The sequence below is a fragment of the Dipodomys merriami genome, unplaced genomic scaffold (genome assembly GCF_024711535.1).
Source record: "Dipodomys merriami isolate MVZ:Mamm:240054 unplaced genomic scaffold, mDipMer1.0.p SCAF_6, whole genome shotgun sequence".
NCBI classification, from domain to species: Eukaryota; Metazoa; Chordata; class Mammalia; order Rodentia; family Heteromyidae; genus Dipodomys; species Dipodomys merriami.
Window position 1 is genome coordinate 58,252,404 of NW_027206179.1, and position 19,235 is coordinate 58,271,638.

General features: G+C 43.3%; 1 protein-coding gene across 4 annotated transcripts; it reads right to left on the minus strand.

Annotated features, from left to right (window-relative positions):
* Positions 1-4,811: 4,811 nt before the first annotated feature.
* Positions 4,812-18,199, minus strand: Ccna1 (cyclin A1). 4 transcript variants are annotated; one of them, XM_070001960.1, is made up of 9 exons: positions 17,961-18,199; positions 16,503-16,685; positions 11,075-11,321; positions 10,770-10,894; positions 9,895-10,118; positions 8,325-8,529; positions 7,187-7,300; positions 5,584-5,717; positions 4,812-5,046 (listed from the first exon to the last, which is right to left on the minus strand). In XM_070001960.1, the coding sequence occupies exons 2-9, from the start codon at positions 16,665-16,667 to the stop codon at positions 4,998-5,000; spliced, it is 1,263 nt and encodes a 420-aa protein (XP_069858061.1). In that variant the 5' UTR covers positions 16,668-16,685; positions 17,961-18,199; the 3' UTR covers positions 4,812-4,997. The 4 variants fall into 4 exon arrangements, with proteins under 4 accessions (XP_069858061.1, XP_069858063.1, XP_069858062.1 ...); XM_070001962.1 differs by lacking the exon at positions 17,961-18,199 and adding an exon at positions 17,697-17,859; XM_070001961.1 differs by lacking the exon at positions 17,961-18,199 and adding an exon at positions 17,149-17,325.
* Positions 18,200-19,235: the final 1,036 nt, after the last annotated feature.

Genomic DNA, 19,235 nt, shown 5'->3' on the forward strand with positions numbered 1-19,235 from the left:
TAAAGAACATTCTATACACAATTGCCCAAGACCTTCCCACCTCCCCCTAGATTTTGTACTTTTCCTATCTAGCCAGTCTTCATCATTATTTTGGCTGCTCTTTTGCCAGGCAGTTCTACAAAAATTACTATTAAGTCCCGGAATCACTAATGGAAGGTATAGTAGCAACAATTCCTTGCCTAAAGGAAGTCACATGTACTATGTGACTGAAGGACAGCTGTCCTTTCTGGATTAAACCTCAGGACTTGCACTCTGAGTGGTACCCTGAAGCTATAGTGCTATATATATGGCATGAGCTCTGTGGAGCATCTACTCACCCCAGGTACCTACTCCACAAAGAGGAATAGAAAATGAGATTCCCAGGGCTGGGAATGTGGTTCAGTGGTACAGTGCTTGCCTTGCATGCATGAGGCCCTGGGTTCGATTCCTTAGCACCACATAAGCAGAAAAAGCCAGAAGTGGTGCTTTGGCTCAAGTGGTAGAGTGCTAGTCTTGAGCTGAAGAGCTGAGGGACAGTGCCCAGGCCGAGTTCAAGCCCCCATGACTGGCAAAAAAACAAAAAATGAAAATAAAGGAAATGAGACTCCCAGCCATGTAGTATACACTTCAGTTTTGGAACTTTTGGATACAACTCTCTTATGGCAAAAGAACTCTTAGGAAATAGAAGCAGCACAATATTTTTAAGATATCCATTTTGTCCACCTTGGGCTTTTGCTCCTGATAAGAGTAAGCAAATGTGGTTCTCCCAGTCTTGTCTTGCATTCTACTTCAACAAGTGTCACCTAGTTCATAGTCATGGATAATTTCCTGGATCTGTTTGAAATCACAGCCCACAGAACATCCACACGCCATCAGTTTGTGGTACTTCTGATTCTTGCCCAAACCAGTTTTCTGGGCTACAGGTAGCAGGTAGGGAAAAAATACGGGAAAAGCTCAAACAGAGATCATAGCATTATGCCTCATAAAAGACTAAAATATTACAGAAAACTGGTGAATTCATGGATAATTACAAAGTAGAAAATAACAGAAAGTCTTACATATTCATCACAGATTATCTCAATAAAATAATGCCTCTGGAGGATATGAGACCATCAATAACCATTGTTTAAAAAAAGCATTTTTGTGTGTATGTGTGTACTAGTACAAGGGTTTGAACTCAGGGTCTAGTGCTATCCCTTAGCTTTTCCACTCAAGGCTGGTGCTCTACCACTTGAGACACAGCTCCACTTCTGACTTTGTGCTGGTTCATTAGAGTAAAAGAATCCCACAGACTTTTCTGCACAGGCTGGTTTCAAACCACAATCCTCAGATCTCAGTCTCTTCAGTAGCTAGAATTACAGACATGAGCCACTGGTATGCAGGCCTTAAAAAAAGCATTATTTTCGATACACTCTAAGGAAGTATGAAAACCATTCATAGACTTGACCAATTGCAAATTCAGGAAAGGAAAAGCACAGGATAAAAGGTGGGACATGCAGTTGGCAGCTATTCTTCGTAAGCGAGGTGGGAAGTACACAGGTGACAATTATATTTCTATTTTTAAATAAAGTATTTCAGGGACACCGTATAGTAAGAAAAGGAAGTCAGAGCCAAAGACCAGTTCTTTGCAAACAGGGGGGCATAAGTTCTGACCTCTAAGTCCTGTAGTGTGCTTTTATGGTTTAGTCAGGCCTCACTTTGGATCCAGTTTTAGAAACAAAAACTTCCTTTTCAAAATAATTCACAATGGATGACCTATTTCTACAAGGTCCCATCTAGCTGAAGCAAAGCATTCTAAAACAAGACAAAAACATTACCAAAGAAAATGTTATTGGGTCCATACTGGGTTCCAGTGTTACAGTGCTGGGGATCAGTTTGAGGCACACATATTGTGGTGTTTACAAATAGATAGAGAATTTGAAGAGGCTTCCCTGGTTTAGTTACTAAAGTCTTTAAGGATTAAAAGGGAAAACACAGCCCTTCTACCATCAAAATCATCCAGAACTGCCTTTTCCTACTATCCCCCTAGGCAGAGGCCATTTGTCACAGTGGAGAGTTCAGCATACACTGGCAATGAGGGGAAACATATCCATGCATAAATTAGAATGTGAAATTGGAGGTTGTAGATTGCATAATATTAACTAGGTGAATTCAATATTGATAAAGGTTCCATATTGTCTTTGTGAAACATATGGAATAAATATCAAATAACTTAAAGAACAGTTGGTTTTTTCATTAGAATCAGAAGGGACACTCAGAAAGTTTATCTGCAAAGGGAATAAAAATGGCAAATCTAAAGCCCTTCAAGATTTGTAATTACATTAAAACAAAAAGTCTTAATAAGGTTGGGCATGGAGGTTCATACCTAGAATCCTAGCTACTCAGGAGATTTAGAGGTTCATGGCTCAAGACCAGTGCTTAGAAAGATTTTATTCTCAACACAGCAGCTAGGTGTGGTAGAATGCACTTGTCATCCACCTATGTGAGTAACACAAATAGGAAGACTAGGGTCCAGGTCAGTCTAAGGATAAATGTGACACAGACACTATTTGAAAATAAAAAACAAACAAAAATGGCTGGAGATGTAGCTTAAGCAATAGAAAATCGGCCTATCAAGGCCCCTTAGTTCAAATTCTAGTACTTTCAAGAGAGAGAAGGGGAGGGAGGGAGAGAGCTGAGCAGGAGGGGGTTGAGGAGGAAGGGAGAGAGGGAAGGAGGAAGGAGGAAAGAAATAAGGGAGGAAGGGGAAGGAAGGGGAAGGAGAAGAAGGAGAAGGGAGGGAAGGATGGGAAAGAAGGGAAAGAAGGAAGGAAGAAGGAAGGAAGGAAGGAAGGAAGGAAGGAAGGAAGGAAGGAAGGAAGGAAGGAAGGAAGGCAAGCAGGCAGGCAGGCAGGCAGATCTGGTCAAAGATGACTCAGGTGTATAATCTTAACTACTCAGAAGACAGATGGTTAGGAGCCAGCCTTGACAGATAAATCTGGGAGATGATTACCTACAAATAACAAGCAAAAAATAAAAGTGGAGGCATGAATTAAGTGGTAGAACATCAGCCATAAGCAAAGAGCTGAGCTCTGAGTTCAAGGCTCCAATACTGTAATCCCAGCTACTCAAGAAGCAAAGACAAAAGAATTCCAAGTTTGTACCTAGTGCAAAGTTAGTGACCTTGTCTCACAAACAAAATAATAATGGGAGTTTGGGTGTGACTCAAGTAGTAAAGCACTTTTAAAGAAGCCCTGGCTTCAATTCCCAGAATTGAAAAAAAAAATCTTAGCTAGGTGCTGGTGGCTCAAACCTGTAATCCTAGCTACTCAGGAGGCTGAGATCTGAGGATCACCAACCTGGGCAGGAAAGTCTGTGAGACTCTTTTGTATTTCTAATTAACCACCAGAAAACCAAAAGTGACACTGTGGTTCAAAGTGGTAGAGCACTAGCCTTGGGCAAAACCCCTCAGGGACAGAGCCTACGCCCTGAGTTCAAGCTCCATGACTGACAAAACAAAACCTAAAGTATGGAAAACATAAGTATATTTTTCTATTTTAAATATGATTAGTTCTTGGAGCAAATGTAAAACTTAAGAGCAAATTTTATCTACTCTTTTTCCCCCCAAACCCACCTGTCTATTAATGTTTTATGTAAACATAATCTATATATCTATAACCATGTATTTTCTTTCTTTTTGCATCCATGGAGTGCTCTGGCCTGAGCCCTGGGCTCAAGACTTCTATTCAGGGCTACTAATTTTGAGATTAGCAAGAGCACAAATACAAAGTTTCTGTTCCATTCTCAATGCATACTACCCTTAAGATCAAATCTATTCTTGTTTTTCCTTCCAATCTTTGAAGTAAAATCAAACCAATTATTTTGTCTTGTTCTCAATTTTTACCATCTTGTATCCTACATAATTGCTGTTGAAAAGTTCCATGTATAAATAAGTAATGAAGTAAACTGTAGAATCATGGGCACTATGTGTTATTCAATATTGATTGTCAATGTCATTAAGATTAAGAAGGGCCTCAGGAGATCAGTATCACATACCTCTGGGTGTGTCTGCAAGTAGACGAGTCTATGAGGGCATTTTCAGAGACAAATAACTAAACAGGAAGATCCTTCTGGACATGAGTGTCCCATAGGTTGGGGGGCAGGATGGAATACAAGGTAAGGAAATGAAAAGCCAGCTGGCTCAGATATTTATTCTCTCCGTCTGTCTCTTCTCTGTGATATAAGGTGCTCTACTCTGCCACCATCTTCCTGCCACGATGAACTGAAATCATGAAACAAAGTAATCTTTCCTACCTTGTTTTACTGAGGTATTTGGTCATAGGGACAAATAGCTGAATATATTAAGCTACAGCAAAGCTTAAGTCCTACCGTTTTGGAATCTGCTTCTTCTACTTCCTAAAGCATCTGCTAAGATTTAAATATCATGTTTAATGAATGCCTAATTCCAAACTGAATGTAGTACCCTCAACCCAAACTGAATGACATCCCTTTACAAATGAGCAACAATGAAATGTGCCATACCTAAGAGATACTTGAGCATATTTAGGCCTCCATGTATTGTCTTACTGACTGGGATTGTGGAGGGAAGCTTTTTGCATTTTGCTCACATCCCTTTACCAATTTGCCAATCTATGGAGAGTTTTATGGAACATAAAGAGAGAGAATGGAAAAAGCCATTGGTCTAACATGAAAATCTCTGCATGCCTCAGAACATTTAATATGAACATCATGCCAAAGTTATAAAACAGAGTGATTGAAACACTCTCAACTCAAATTCCAACACTGTGTTTGCCAGGCTAATAAATAAGTCTAACACATGATTATAAGTCAAATTGTTTATTCTTTAAAAATGCTAGTCTATAATACAAGCTACTAAAGTCTAAGAGAATTGAATTTACATTGTTTAAAAAAATCATCTGTATGGATATTCATTGACCCAGCCTGCAACCTGAAAAAATTAAGAGCAAATCTGCTGATGTGATGGCTGGATTTTGGAAGTGCTTCAGCACTGACACTTGTCACAGAGGAAGAACTGCAGGTGGTTCCATGAGAGACACATGCAGATACCTGAAATGAGACCCACAACAAGGTCAGCCCATGCAAAGGATAGCAGAGTTGTTTTTTTGTTTTGTTTTGTTTTGTTTTTTTTGGTTGGTCCTGGGCCTGAACTCTGGGCCTGGGTCCCTCAGCTCTTCAGCTCAAGGCTAGCACTCTACCACTTGAGCCATAGCACCACTTCTGGCTTTTTCTGCTTATGTAGTGCCGAGGAATTGAACCCAGGGCCTCATGCATGCAAGGCAAGCATTCTACCACTGAGCCACCTTCCCAGCCCAGGATAGCAGTTTTATACAATCTCCATTAGGCTACAAAAAATGCTATTGTACTTTGGGCAGACTGAAAAGAATCCAGCTTTCTGTAAGTACTAAATTATAAAATTATAAAAGCTACAAATCCAGGGCTCTCCAAATTAATTTTCATGATTTACTTTTACTCTTAGCTCCAATTAACCACCCCCAAAAGCCAGATAGACAATTTATTCTATTTCTAATGCTGATACTACAATGACCCCATTAAGTTTTAAAGAACCGAGATAAGAAAACTTACTTTGAAGCTTTATACTTCTCCCTAATTGCTTGCTGAGGTCGATGGGGTATATCAAGGCATGCTTTGTGTAGCTCACTCAGGCAAGGCACAATTTCACTTAATGAATAGCCTGTAAATGCAGCAAGGGTTTCTGGCTAATCAAGACAAAAGAAAAAAAATGCCTCACATAACCTCATATGATATTAGAAATCTGAAACATTGAACTGTGAAGTAAAGTAAATTAATTGCTTATTAAATATCCATACATAGCTCAGAAGAATTAAGAGACTTCAGATATAAAATAGTAACAAGAATAACCAGTATTCTAGATTTCTAAGTTTCTCCAATTTCTCATAATGTATATTTATAATTCTTAAAATTGGGGCAGATTACTTTCCTTGTTGCCATATGAGTAAGACCATTGTTTCTTAAAAAGCTCTGCTTTCCTAAGCATCCAATTTGCATAGAATATAAAAGATTAAAAGATTATTAGTCAAAATACAATTTAAGAAGAAGTATTATCCAAGCACTGTTGGTTCACATCTATAATCCTAACTATTCATGAGGCTGAGATCTGAGGATTCAAGTTTGAAGCCAGCCCAGGCAGGAAAGTTTGTGAGATTCTTATCCCCAATTAACCACCAAAAGCCAGAAGGGGACCTGTGGCTCAAGTGGAAGAACACTTGAGTGAATAAGCTAACCTGAGTTCAAAACCTAATATCCCCCCACCCCCCGCCACACACACACACACACACACACACACACACACACACACACACACACACACACACACACACACACACACACACACACACACACACACACACACACACACACACACACACACACACACACACGAAGAATTCTAGAAAATAAAAGTTGACCCTTCACTTTTTTAAACACGAAAATGAGTGTTCTGAACGAAATGTGGAGGACCATTTCTGATCTTGTCACCTTCTGTAGCAACTGCCCTGTTCTTTTGAGGAGTCAAACCTAAGTTTGCCCTTACCAAACTTAGGGTTTGTTATATTATGCTGTTATTTTTGCAAGAGTAAAGGACAAGAGTTTTTACTTGAAGTGATGATGACTGCAAACTTGGAGGCCCTCCACACAGAGCAGTAGACACTGAGGTTCCCAGGCCTGCTTTTGTGGAATGAGCCCACCACAGTCTCCTTTACTTTCCACCAAATCTGTTCCCCTCAGAGGAAGACCATTGAGTCCAAGTCTTGGCGGATGATCTGCAGGACTCAGTATCAAGTTGTCATCTGCTGTAAACCAATTCCTTATGACACTAATTTTTCCTCGAAAGAAGCAAGACCTTGGGGCTGGGAAGGTGGATCAGTGGTAGAGAGCTTGCCTTGCATGCCTGAGGCCCTGGGTTCGATTCCTCAGCACCACATAAGCAAAAAGAAAAAATCCAGAAGTGGCACTGTGGCTCAAGTGGTAGAGCGCTAGCCTTGAGCTGAAGAGCTGAGGGATAGCGCCCAGGCCGAGTTCAGGCCCCATGGCCGGACTTCCCCCCGCCCCCAAAAAAAGAAGCAAGACCTTCCAAAACTTGAAAGTTATTGAATAGATATAACACTGACCTTGAATTTCACCTAGAAAGAAGAGGAAAGGATCTCACCCAGAAGTGCCTGTTCACAGTGTAGTTTGCCAGGCAATAAGCCGCTGCCGCTATAACTGAAGGAAGATATTTCAAGAAAGGATCAGCTTCAAGTAAACTCAGTTCTGCTACATACTGAGAGAGAAAAAACAAACAAACAAGCGTGAGTTAGGAATTTGACCAAGAATAAGAATATTGATAAAAATACTGCGCATCTGGTTATAAGCATAGGAATATTCAAAATAATTCACTAGATTAACAATTTGTATGACTTCCCTTAACCTAAACAACATTTATACTAATATAAAATGTAAATGTCCTCATATTTGTCCTATTCTCTGCATGTGAGATAGGTTAGTTCCCTCATTTTATGCTAGTAGTGGCATCTGCTGCTCAGATATAATAGTATCATTCTAGCACAATAAGAGCATAGCTTCTAGCCATAAAGAAAAAAATCCATATTAAATCTATTCAGTCATCAGTCACATGAATATGGTTCCCAGGCTAGAATAATACCAGTGGGAACATATTATAAGAAATACATTGGGAAATGTATATAGACATCCTGATTATTCTTTTGCACATGGATAGATGGATAGACAGATGTATAGATATAGATATCATATATCCTAAATTGTAGTGGTTGGTAAGCAAGTTGACCAAACTCATACTTTTATGCTTTAATCAAACTTCAGTAACTCCATATGACCAAATGATGCTTTATTTCTTGAAAGATCAGAATGAGTTTTAAACCAAGTAGGAGTATGGTTCAAGTGCTTGGCAGACATGCTACCATTAGCTTAGCAAGCATGAGGCCCTAAGTTAAAACCCCAATACTATCCACAAAAAAAAGAAAAAAACAAACTTCTACATTTAATTTTTCCCAATTAAGAATTAATTCTTACACGTGGTCTGTATCTATCAAGGAAAGAGTTTCCAAGTTTGAATTTCTTTTTTTTTTAAATCATGGACGCCTAAATAATGTGTGGCTGCTGAATTTTACTATTTTACCACAATAGTAATGTTTTATAATTAGATGCTTTGTTCTTAAAATTAGCTCTACTTCATTACCAAGAATGTTTCCTAGACATAAGATAAAAAAACTAGAAAAGAAGAACTAAACTTGGCACTGGAAATTTTTGGAAGTCATGTGGCCTACCTTGGCCAGATTCTCAGTTCGGATACATACTCCTTGCCGCCGTAAATACTGAAGGAGAAACTGGTTGGTGGTTGGTACTGTCAAATCAAATGCTAGAACTTTCAGGAGCAGGTGTTCCATCCTTAACAGTTGTCGTTTTGTGTATGTATCATCAGTTATATAGACAAACTCATCCACTTCGGGTGGATATATCTCTTCATATTTCCTGGGAAAGATAAGGAATTGGGAGGGGAGCAAGTTTGGAATTCATGGCTCTACTTCCTCGTCTCTCAACATGGCCTTGCCGACTACTTTATATATCACTGTGCCTACTTAAAGCTCAGAACAGCACAGGGATATGAAAATGTTAGGAGCTTATTTCTAGACCAAGAACATGAGTGTTACAGAATATGCTGTATTTCCTCTTAGGTAATGTCAAAAACCATTTCCAAATGAGAATTGTAGGTCTTAAGTCTCTGATAGACTTAAAAAATTATCAATGATAGACATGATAGATTGAAAAATTATCAATGATAGATTTGACATATGAATTCTTACTAATCCTATGGTCTCCAAATCATTTTGTGGAAAAGAATATGGTAATGAACTCATAGCAGGAAAATTTACACAGGCCTTTGATTATTAAGAAGATCTCCAACTTTATTGAATTAACAAATGATGTTAAATAGCCAAGAGAAAGATGATATAATTTCACTATTATCATTTCTTCCCTTCTGCTTTTGTTTCTGCTTTCTTTGAGGAAATATTAAAAAGTTCTCACATATTAGTAGCTAGTGTTATTGAGGTAGAAAGACCAGAAAAGGGTCTTCTATTCAGCAACATGTCACTTAAGTGCAGCTCAGACACAGCCCAACTCTTTTCTAACACAAATATTGTTACAAATCTGATGGAAATAGAAACCAGCTAAAACTGTTTATGCACTGTAACCAAATAAGTTATTATTATGAACTAGTTGCTAGATCATAAAGACAACTTTTGTGTAATCAAATCCCCTTAAAGAGGATTTTTATTTGTATTGGAATGCAGTCAAAAGACTACATAGTATGTGGGCACTGGTGGCTCACGCCTGTAATCCTTGCTACTCATGAGGCTGAGATCTGAGGATCACGGTTCAAAGCCAGCCCTGGCAGGAAAGTCCATGAGACTCTTATCTCCAATAAACCACTAGAAAACTGGAAGTGGCACTGTGGCTCAAGTGGTAGAGCACTCGCCTTGAGCTGAAGAGCTGAGGGACAGCGCCCAGGCCCAGAGTTCAAGCCCCAAAACCGAACCCCCCCCCCCCAAAAAAAAGACTACATAGCAAAATAGTTAAATTCTGAATCTGAGCTGATGGCTGTTTTAGTCAGGATATTGGATTATTTTTGGCTGTAAATATTAACCATCTGAACTCTAGAATGAATATGTGGGTAAGATTCAGTTCCTTGAAACTGTACAAAAATGATATCTTTTCTCAAAGGAAGTATGAATAGTTTCAATTGTTAAGCAATGAATGTCTTCAATAAATAGAGAATAATAGCAAGTGTTTTGACAAGAGATAGTTTCACATGAGCCAAGCTGAAAGAACACTTACGAAGCTAGAAGAATAGCTGCTGTTCCAACAAGCTGCAATTTCCCTCTCAGAACAGACATGCAGGAGAGAAACCTGTCCAGGAAGTTGACAGCCAGGTACAGAGTCTCTGCCCGAAGCTTATATTCTTCACCAACCTCCACCAGCCAATCCACCAGAATAGTACGCATGCCTTCAGTAATGTCAGGCTGTTTTCTCATGTAGTGTGCTTTGGGTCTGTATCTGACCTGTTCAGAAAAGAGGTTGGATCTTTAAACACTTTTAGTGTTGTTGCTATTGTTTTTTTTTAATCTCTGTTGGGCACTGGTGGCTCACACCTATAATCAGGGGGATGTGATCCAAGCTTAAACACAAAATTATAAAATTTATGGGCTGGGAAGGTGGCTCAGTGGTAGAGCGCTTGCCTTGCTTGCTCTAGGCCCTGGGTTCAATTCCTCAGCACCACATAAGCAAAAAGAAAAAAGCCAAAGTGATGCTGTGGCCTCAAGTGGTAGAGCACTAGCCTTGAGCTGAAAAGCTGAGGGACAGCGTCCAGGCCCAGAGTTCAGGCCCCACGACCGGACCCAAAAAACCCCCCAAAAAACAAAATTATAAAATTTACATATAGCCTAGAGATACTTTTATGAAATATTTTAATAATTCTGTGCATAAAACAAAAGTTTCACCATGTGGAATTTTCCATGTATGGCATCATGCATCAGTATTCATGAGTTTCAGATTTTGAAACAATTCAAAACTGGGATTGTCAGATTAGGGATGCTCAGCCTGTATTATTTTTCACAGATTTCTTATGTTTAGATGGCATAATGATACCATTCACTGGTGGTTCTGGCCAAGAACTTACAACTTAATATGTACTAGAAGTTGAGAAAACTCACTTCAGCTTCTCTAAGGTACTGATGGATTTCTTCAGCATACTCAGTCACATTTATGACATCTGAGCCAAAATCTGACGCTTCTTCAGTCTGAGAATGGACAGATGGATCTACCAGCATAGGAGAAACTGCAGAGGTTCAACATTGTCAGATAAAGTCATTTAACAACTGGCACAACTACTCACCCATCACAGGTTATTATGAAAACAGTCATCACTTCCAGTTTTCTTTTGCTAGTTACTTGACACTGAAACAGTACAGATGGTTATGAATACAGGGCACCATTAGCCATAAATGTGTCAGATTACCTGTGTTGAAATCCAAGAGGAAGTGAAGATCTGACTTGAGTGTACTGGTGTCTACTTCATACACATTCTCAAATGCTATGCCCTCTCTCCCCGGGCAGCTGTTTCTGTCCCCCTGCTCAGGATCATCCATGTAAATATCAAACCCATGCTTGGCTGGTTCGTGGACCCCACAGTCAGTCAGCACACTCTTTCCAGCTGGAGGAAAGACATTTTCTGATCCAGCAAAACACCTGATTGTTGTGATCTCCTTTTAAAAAAAAAAAAAGGTTCATCTCATTGGAGATTACCCTCCTCCTCCCAAAGACATATAGTAATTACAACTAGCAGCTTAGAAACAAGACTGATGTAGATGGGGGGTGAGGGGAGAGTGTCAGTGCTGGGGCTTGAACTCAGGTCCTTAGTGCTGTCCCTTAACTTTTTCTACTCAAGGCTAGAGCTGTGAACCACAGCTCTAGTTCCAGGTTTCTGGTGTTTAATTGGAGATAAGACTCTCATGGGCTTTCCTGCCTAGGTTGGCTTTGAACTGTAATCCTCAGATCTCAGCTTCCTAAGTAGCTAGGATGATAGATGAGACACCAGTGTCTGGCAAGATTGACTGCTGAATAGAAGTATCTGCACTGACTATCTAATTCTAGAGACTACGGCTTCAAAAAATATATTTTGTCTGATATAGGGAAAGACAGTTATCTAAAATTTATTGTATTTTTTACATATGGATTAAAGGGAACTCAAGATCATAAGACTGTACAATGAAGAAATGCTACAACCACTTCCAAAATGAAATATCACAAATGGGAAGAAAATCACAAGTTGGATTTGGGCTTATAGCACTGCAAATTTTTACAAGTACTGAATCTAGGTCATGACACATAATGAATTCTTATAGTTCCCCTCCATAATAGTCAACTTTTCTTTGCAAGCACCTATACGATTACATTTTATGTCCTGTCTTTTAGAAACAGGATGAATTAGTAAACTCACATTATTAACTGTTCTTACAAACTAGCTAGAAGATCTTTTTGGATAAGACAATGCAATTACACTTGAAGAAATCACTTCATTTTTCTTTAGTCTTATAACATGAAGCCTGGGATCAACTGTAGTACCACAGTTGATAAACATTGTGCACTGGACACTGATAAATCATGTAGAATGTCAGGAAAGTCAGGGCATGCTTCAGGTAATGGACTAATATAAATGCTAGCCCTAGTGTATCTTACTTATAATTAATTTTTGTAATATTGAAGGCTAATTTCAAGTTAGTATATGATTTTGCCATTTTCCTTTCTAGTTATCAAGTTAAATATATAGTTTATGTCCAAATAAGAAAAAAATCTTAAACCAGGCACCAGTGGCTCACACCTATACTCCTAGCTACTCAGGAGGCTGAGATCTGAAGACTGCGCTTTGAAGCTAGCCTGGACATGAAAAGTCTGTGAGACTCTTATCTCCACCTAACCACTGAAAAGACAGAATGTAGAGTGGGACTATAAAGGACCACAGTCACAAGTTATTATAACCAGATCACCATGAATTTAAAACACTGCCAAGCTTAACTTTTGGTATATATGTGTAAGTCAAAATATTTCATTAATTAAGCAAATATTTACTGAGCATCTAGTACTAGACATAGCTCTAGCAGTGAATAAAATTTGCAGCTCAGAGATAAGGAGAAAAAGTAGAGATGTATTAAGAACTGAGTACACCAAAAACAAAAACAAAAAAAGGGCAATACACTTGCTTTTCAAGAAAAAGAGATCAGTTAATGAAGTACTTATTATAAGCCACTTAAATACTGGCTTTTATGTGGACAAAAGATCCATGGAGAGGCAGAAGAGTAAGGCAATATGATTTGTTTGGTTTTGTGGGTTGTTCTTTTTTTTTTGGTGGGGGATAGGGGGTGGGGGTTGTCAGCAGTGGGGCTTGAACTGTGCTCTGTTCCTGGCCTGTGCTCTGTTCCTGGGCTTCTTTGTGCTCAAGGCTAGTGCTCTACCACTTGAGCTACAGCGCCACTTTCAGTTTTTGGAGTGGCTAATTAAAGATTAAGAGTCTCCTGGGGACTTCTCTGTCCAGGCTGGCTTCAAACCATGATCCTCAGATCTCAGTCTCCTGAGAGTAGCTAGGACTACAGGCATGAGCCACCAGCACCTGGCTTCTGATTTGTTTTGAAGGATTCTTTGGGAGCACAGGTATAGAGAAAGATCACAGTCAAATAAGTAGTCATGAAACTTACAAATTCCAGGCAATCTAACTCTAGAAAACACAGCTTCAAAAGTATGACTTCCCCCCCATTTTGGGGGGGTCTATATTTGATATTTTGGAAAGAGAGTTGCCTAAAATTTGTTTTTGAGCCAAATAGTACAAAACAGGGACAAGGGTAAAGAAAAAAAATCTCAGACATTTTACAAAACAGAGCCAATAGCATTTTCTTAGTAAATTATATGAGAGAAGGGAGGAAAAGTTGAATCAAGGGTGACAAACGGCACTGAGAATAGGAAAGACAGACATTCTATTTATTGCCTGGGAATAGGAAGGACAGACATTCTATTTATTGCCTGTATACTATTAGAATACAAACTCTTTTTTTTTTTTTTTAAGGTTTGAGACTGGGATTGGAACTCAGTACTTTTGGCTCATTGGCAAGCAACTGAGTCACGCCTCTAAAACCTGATAAACTCTCAAGAAATATTGCTACAAATGGGACAGCCCAGCCTCTACAAAGAGCTCTGTTCTGAAAGATTTCTAAGATAGAAAAAAAAAATCAGGGGCTGGGAAGTTGGCTCAGTGGTAGAGCGCTTGCCTTGCATGCCTGAGGCCCTGGGTTCGATTCCTCAGCACCACATAAGCAAAAAGAAAAAAGCCGGAAGTGGCGCTGTGGCTCAAGTGGTAGAGCACTGGCCTTGAGCTGAAGAGCTGAGGGACAGTGCTCAGGCCCAGAGTTCAGGCCCCACAACCGGACCAAAAAAAGAAAAAAAAAGAAAAAAAAATCAGATGTGTATGCTTGTGGGTTTGATCCAGTAAAGAAACTAAAGGGAGGAAAAAGAACTATTGGAAAGGTATCTCTGGAGAGACACAAACACATGAAGCATAGTCTGGGGACTCACCTGGCATAGGTGAGGGTCAAAATACACCAGTCACAGAACAGGATGAGATGAGAGGGTATATAGCACATAGCAGCAGTGGAGGTTCTCTTCCAGTTGCTTCCATAGTTTTAGGAAAATGGGATGCGAAGTTATTAGTTAGGAATAAGGATAGAGTTACAACAATGCTGTAACTCCTTTGAAGAATTAAGCTTACTATTTAACAAAATGAGTATCAGGAACACCTATTGGGGAAGGTCAACAAGAGGGAGGTCAACCAAAGGAGAGAAGAAGGGTTGGAAAATACAATCATAATAGTCAACCTGTGAAAATGGAGCCAAATAACATGATGAGATGGGTGGGGTTAGAAGGGACGAGGAAGAAAGATTGAAGAGGTAGCATTGGTAAGATGCATTGTACTCATAAACTAACATTGAATTGAAACTCCTTTGTACAATTATTTAAAGGTAATTTTTTTTCCGTTGGTCATGGGCCTTGAACTCTGGGCCTGGGCGCTGTCCCTCAGCTCTTCAGCTCAAGGCGAGCACTCTACCACTTGAACCACAGCTCCACTTCTGGTTTTCTGAGTGGTTTATTGGAGATAAGAGACTCGTGGACTTCCCTGCCTGGACTGGCTTTGAACCCTGATCCTCAGATCTCAGCCTTCTGAGTTGCTAAGATTATAGGCATGAGCCACTGACATGGGCAGAAGGTAGTTTCTTTTAGCCCCGGCTCCCATGGCTCACACTTGTAATCTAACTACTCAGGAGGCTGAGATCTGAGGATCGAAGCTCAAAGCCAGCCTGGACAGGAAAGTCCATGAAACTAATCTCCAATTAACCATCAAAAAGCCTGAAGTGAAGCTGTGGCTTTATTTCTATGAAGAATGCTGATCTTCAGTGAAAAAGCCGAGGGACAGCACCCAGGCCCTGGGTTCAAGTTCCAATACCAGCACAAATAACAACAACAACAATAATAAGTAAAACAATAAGGATAACAGTAAAGAGAGTTAGAAGGAGGTATAGAGGATTAATAAGAGAAGGTAAAGTATTGTGGAGAAATGGAGCAGGCAAATGCAAAACCAGTGGCATGAGGCAACATCAGTGACTGAATTTAAAATAAGACCACTCACATAGGCACAACTCTCAACCCCAAAGTACCAGAACTTAGACTTTATTTTTAAAGTAAATATTGCTAAGTTAACTCTATTAAAACTACTTTCTTTTAATTTTCTCTGAAGCTTTGAATAGATCATGTTGTATATTTTCTAGGTCTCAACAAAAGGCAGATGACTCAAGGAGGCAGTAATCTAGTCTTCACCATAACATTGGGGGGGGGGGGTAGAAGGAAGATTTGTGTTTAAAAGTCTCTCAAAACTTCTTTGCCCATAAAATCAGAAAGATACTACTTGCATCACCGACTCAGATTTGCAAGACAGGCTAAGACATCATTGAGGACTGTCTAAAAACAAACAGTGAAGATCTCTTCTCTCAAAAATCCATTCAACAACCAATATCTCCTTTGCATTTAAATGTCCTGATTTGTCACCTTCAAATGAAGGTTCCTATGATCAATTAAGAGCATACAACTACTTCACCTAGACCCATCACCAGTTTGCCCATTTGCTGTTAGTACTGGGGAGGGGTATGCTCTCAAAGCAACCTTTCTAAGTAACCTAGGTAGCCCACCCCAATCCTGGTTCTGGATGCGCATACCAAAGGGTATCTAGGAATGTTTCAGGCATGGCCTAGATTACCCTGAATACCACTGCGACCAGAAGGAAGGTTTATTTTGCACAGCCATTTTTCTTTTCAGCCTAGCCCTAAAATCATTTTACACATACTTAATCCAAACAGTTCCTAAACTCATTTCCTTGACATCGGGGTGGGGAAAAAAATAACAAAGAAAAGGAATGGCTATTTCTAGCTAAAAAATAACAAAAGGGACTGGTTCAAGTAATCCGAAGAGATCAACTTTTCCTGGCTAGCCCTGGAGGCTCAGGCCTGTAATCCCAGGTACTTGTTGGCTAAAACCAGCGGATCAAAGCCAGCCCTGGGGCAGAGAAGTCTGAGAGAAGCAAATCTCCAATTAATAAGCAAAAAGCGAGAAGTGGAGTTAAGGCTCCAGTCAGCCCTCAGGAGACCAAGCCAAACGAGATTAGGGCGTGAGGCTGTGAGTTCAAGCTCCAGTAGTGGCCATGCACCAACTTCCCCAGACTCCGGATTCTAACTTTAGGGTTCTCAAGGGAAATTCTGGGATAACTCCAGGAGTAAAGCCCCTCCCTCGGATTAGGAAGGAGCTCCCCACCCCCCCCCACCCCCATCCCGGGCGCTGCTCGCTCCTACTACCTGGCCACAGGTCCTCCTGTATTGGCCATTCTCAGTCAGCACTCCCAGCACGGTCCTCTGTGGGGGATCCTGACCCAGCTGCGCTCTGGTGAGCATCTGGCAAGCCTCCAGACCCCGGGTCACGGGGGGCAGGACCACTCCGCTCTTGGAGTTGCTGCGAAGCATTGCCTCAGACTCCGCTCGCTGCGGCCCTCAGGGGAGAGAGAGACAGACCAGCCCCGTGAGTCAGTCCCCCCGGGCTCCACCTGCAGCGGCGAGGGCTGAGAGGTAAACTGGGGCGCGCGAGTCACCAACGCGGTTCTGAACCCAAAACACCGCACGTCTCCAGGGCTTTCCCCCCAAGACCTACTCGAGGGCTGGATCTTAAGAAGAGCAACCGGGCCAAACCTTCAAGACCTGGGTCTCAGCCCCAGGTGAGTTTACACGTAGGATCACCCCCCACACCCCCTGTCCCGGCCCCTCCCACCCCCTTAGGGTTTCCCCAGGTAAAAAGCCCCGATCTCATCGCTTCATGACACCCCCCAAACAAGAGGGATTCTCCACCGTGGGAAAATGTCATCCCCTTCCTCAAAGTGACAGGCAGGCTGCTGCTGCCCCTCAGCCCTCCCCTCACCAGACACAAGACCCCCTTCCTCCCACCCCAAACCTGCTCCGACCCCACGGGGGGGGGGGCTCCCGCTCCTCTCGGCGTTATGCTCTCTGGACGTCTGGAACAGTCTCCGGGCGCAGACGGGGAGAGGCGCTGAGGGGGCACCGGCGGGAGCGGGGCGGGGACGGCAGTGATGGGGGGATTCCAGCCGGGGGCGCCCGACTCCCCCGGAGCCGCCGCAGCCGCCCTGTCCGCGGCGCCCAAGCGCTAATTACTTTCAACCCGCCCGCGTCTGTTGAACCAGCCAATCAGCGACGGCGCCGCGTCCCGCAAGGGTGGGAAGGAGGGGGAGGGACGCTTCCATGCCAACCGCAGCGAGCGTGCGCGCCCCGGGGCCGCATCGCCATGGCGACCCCTCCTCACCTGACCCCCCCCTCCCCGCCACCCCCTCCCCTCCCCTCCCCCCCATGCCTAGACGCCCTGGGGAGAGTTCAGTCCCCAGCGTGGCTAACGGGCGGCCGTCCCCACTCCGCCTCACCCCGCCCCGCCCCGCCCCCAGCCCTGCTGCGCCGCCGCTGCCCGGGCGCGCCGGGGCTGGCGCTCACCGCGGCACACGCGCCCCTCCGGGCGGGCCGACCCGGGTCCCCTGCCCCGGGCAGGGAGGACGGCGGGCCACCCCCGCGATGGCCGGGCCGGGGAAAAGACTGTTTCCCCCTACTGAACTCGTTCTGCCAACAGCCGCTAACTCCTCCCGCCAACGTCTTTTGCGCGGCCCGCTCCTGAGAACCTTGGCTCGGGAGAGCGACGCGGGGCGCCCCGCCACGCCGGCCCGAGGGCGCGGCTCGCTCCCTTTCCCCCTGCCCACACACCTACGCTTCTCCCCGACATCGGCGGGCCGGGGGGCGGCGGCGACGGCCATGGGGCCCCAGCTGGGACCCTCCCGGGGCCTCCTCGTCCTCGGCGGCGGCGGCGGGGTCCTCCGACCTTGGGTGGGGCTGGGGGGACGGCATTGCGCACCACCGGCGGGCGGGCCCCTGGCTGACCCCCGATCCCCAGCTCCTGTGGCCAGGCCAGGCGGGAGAGGAGGTTTGGGGGTCCCCCCGCCCTGCCTCTCCCACCCCCCAGCTCCGGACGGGTTGCTGCTGCTAGATGGTTGTGAAGTCAATCCGCGGACGCCTCGATTGTGGTCCAGGAAGAGGAAGGAACGCGGGCTGCAGCGATGGGGCTTGGGACGTTGACGGGGAGACCCGGGGCCGAAGTTCGGAATTGGGAGCGGGTCACGCGAGAAGAGGGCCCTGGGTTAGAGTGGAGGGTATACCGCTAGGGAAGGAAGGAGGAGGAAAGAGGACTTCCATACAGGGTACTCCTGGAATCCATGAAGCTCTGGCCTTTAGAGATGACTGGCAACTGACCAGCGAGCTGCAAGAATCCAACGCATGATTGGAAAATGTTATGTACGTGTAACACACACACGCACGCACACACACATTGCTAACTTAGTCTGCCACTGCATCTGCTGAACAACAAAAGAAAAGAAAAATCCCTGAATCCCCAGGCCATTGAAATGGCTATCACCATTCAACTAGCTAGCACTATTTCCCCAAGCGTGCATGATTAATATTTCCACCAGAAAACAGGGCAGGAGTGGGAATATGAGTATTCTAACGTTAAGTGTGGATTGAAAGCCATCGATTGAGTCTCATTAACAAGACATTGGAAAGCATCAGTGCTGCTCAGGCAAATCACTGACTCTGAATCTGTGCTCCCACATATAGGGGGGAGGGGTAGCTTTTCCTGGCACCCTATTCCTGTGCCTTAAAATACCAAGGCAAAGCCGGGCGGGCGCTGGTGGCTCACGCCTGTAATCCTAGCTACTCAGGAGGCTGAGATCTGAGGATTGCGGTTCAAAGCCAGCCCGGGCACGAGAGACTGTGAGACTCCTATCTCCAATAAACCACCAGAAAACCGGAAGTGGCGCTGTAGCTCAAGTGGTAGAGCACTTGCCTTGAGCTGAAGAGCTGAGGGACAGCGCCCAGGCCCAGAGTTCAAGCCCCACGACCGACAAAAACAAAACAAAAAAAAATACCAAGGCAACCAAGAAACGGCAGCATCTCTATTGAGGCTGCAGACAAGCCAATCAGGAC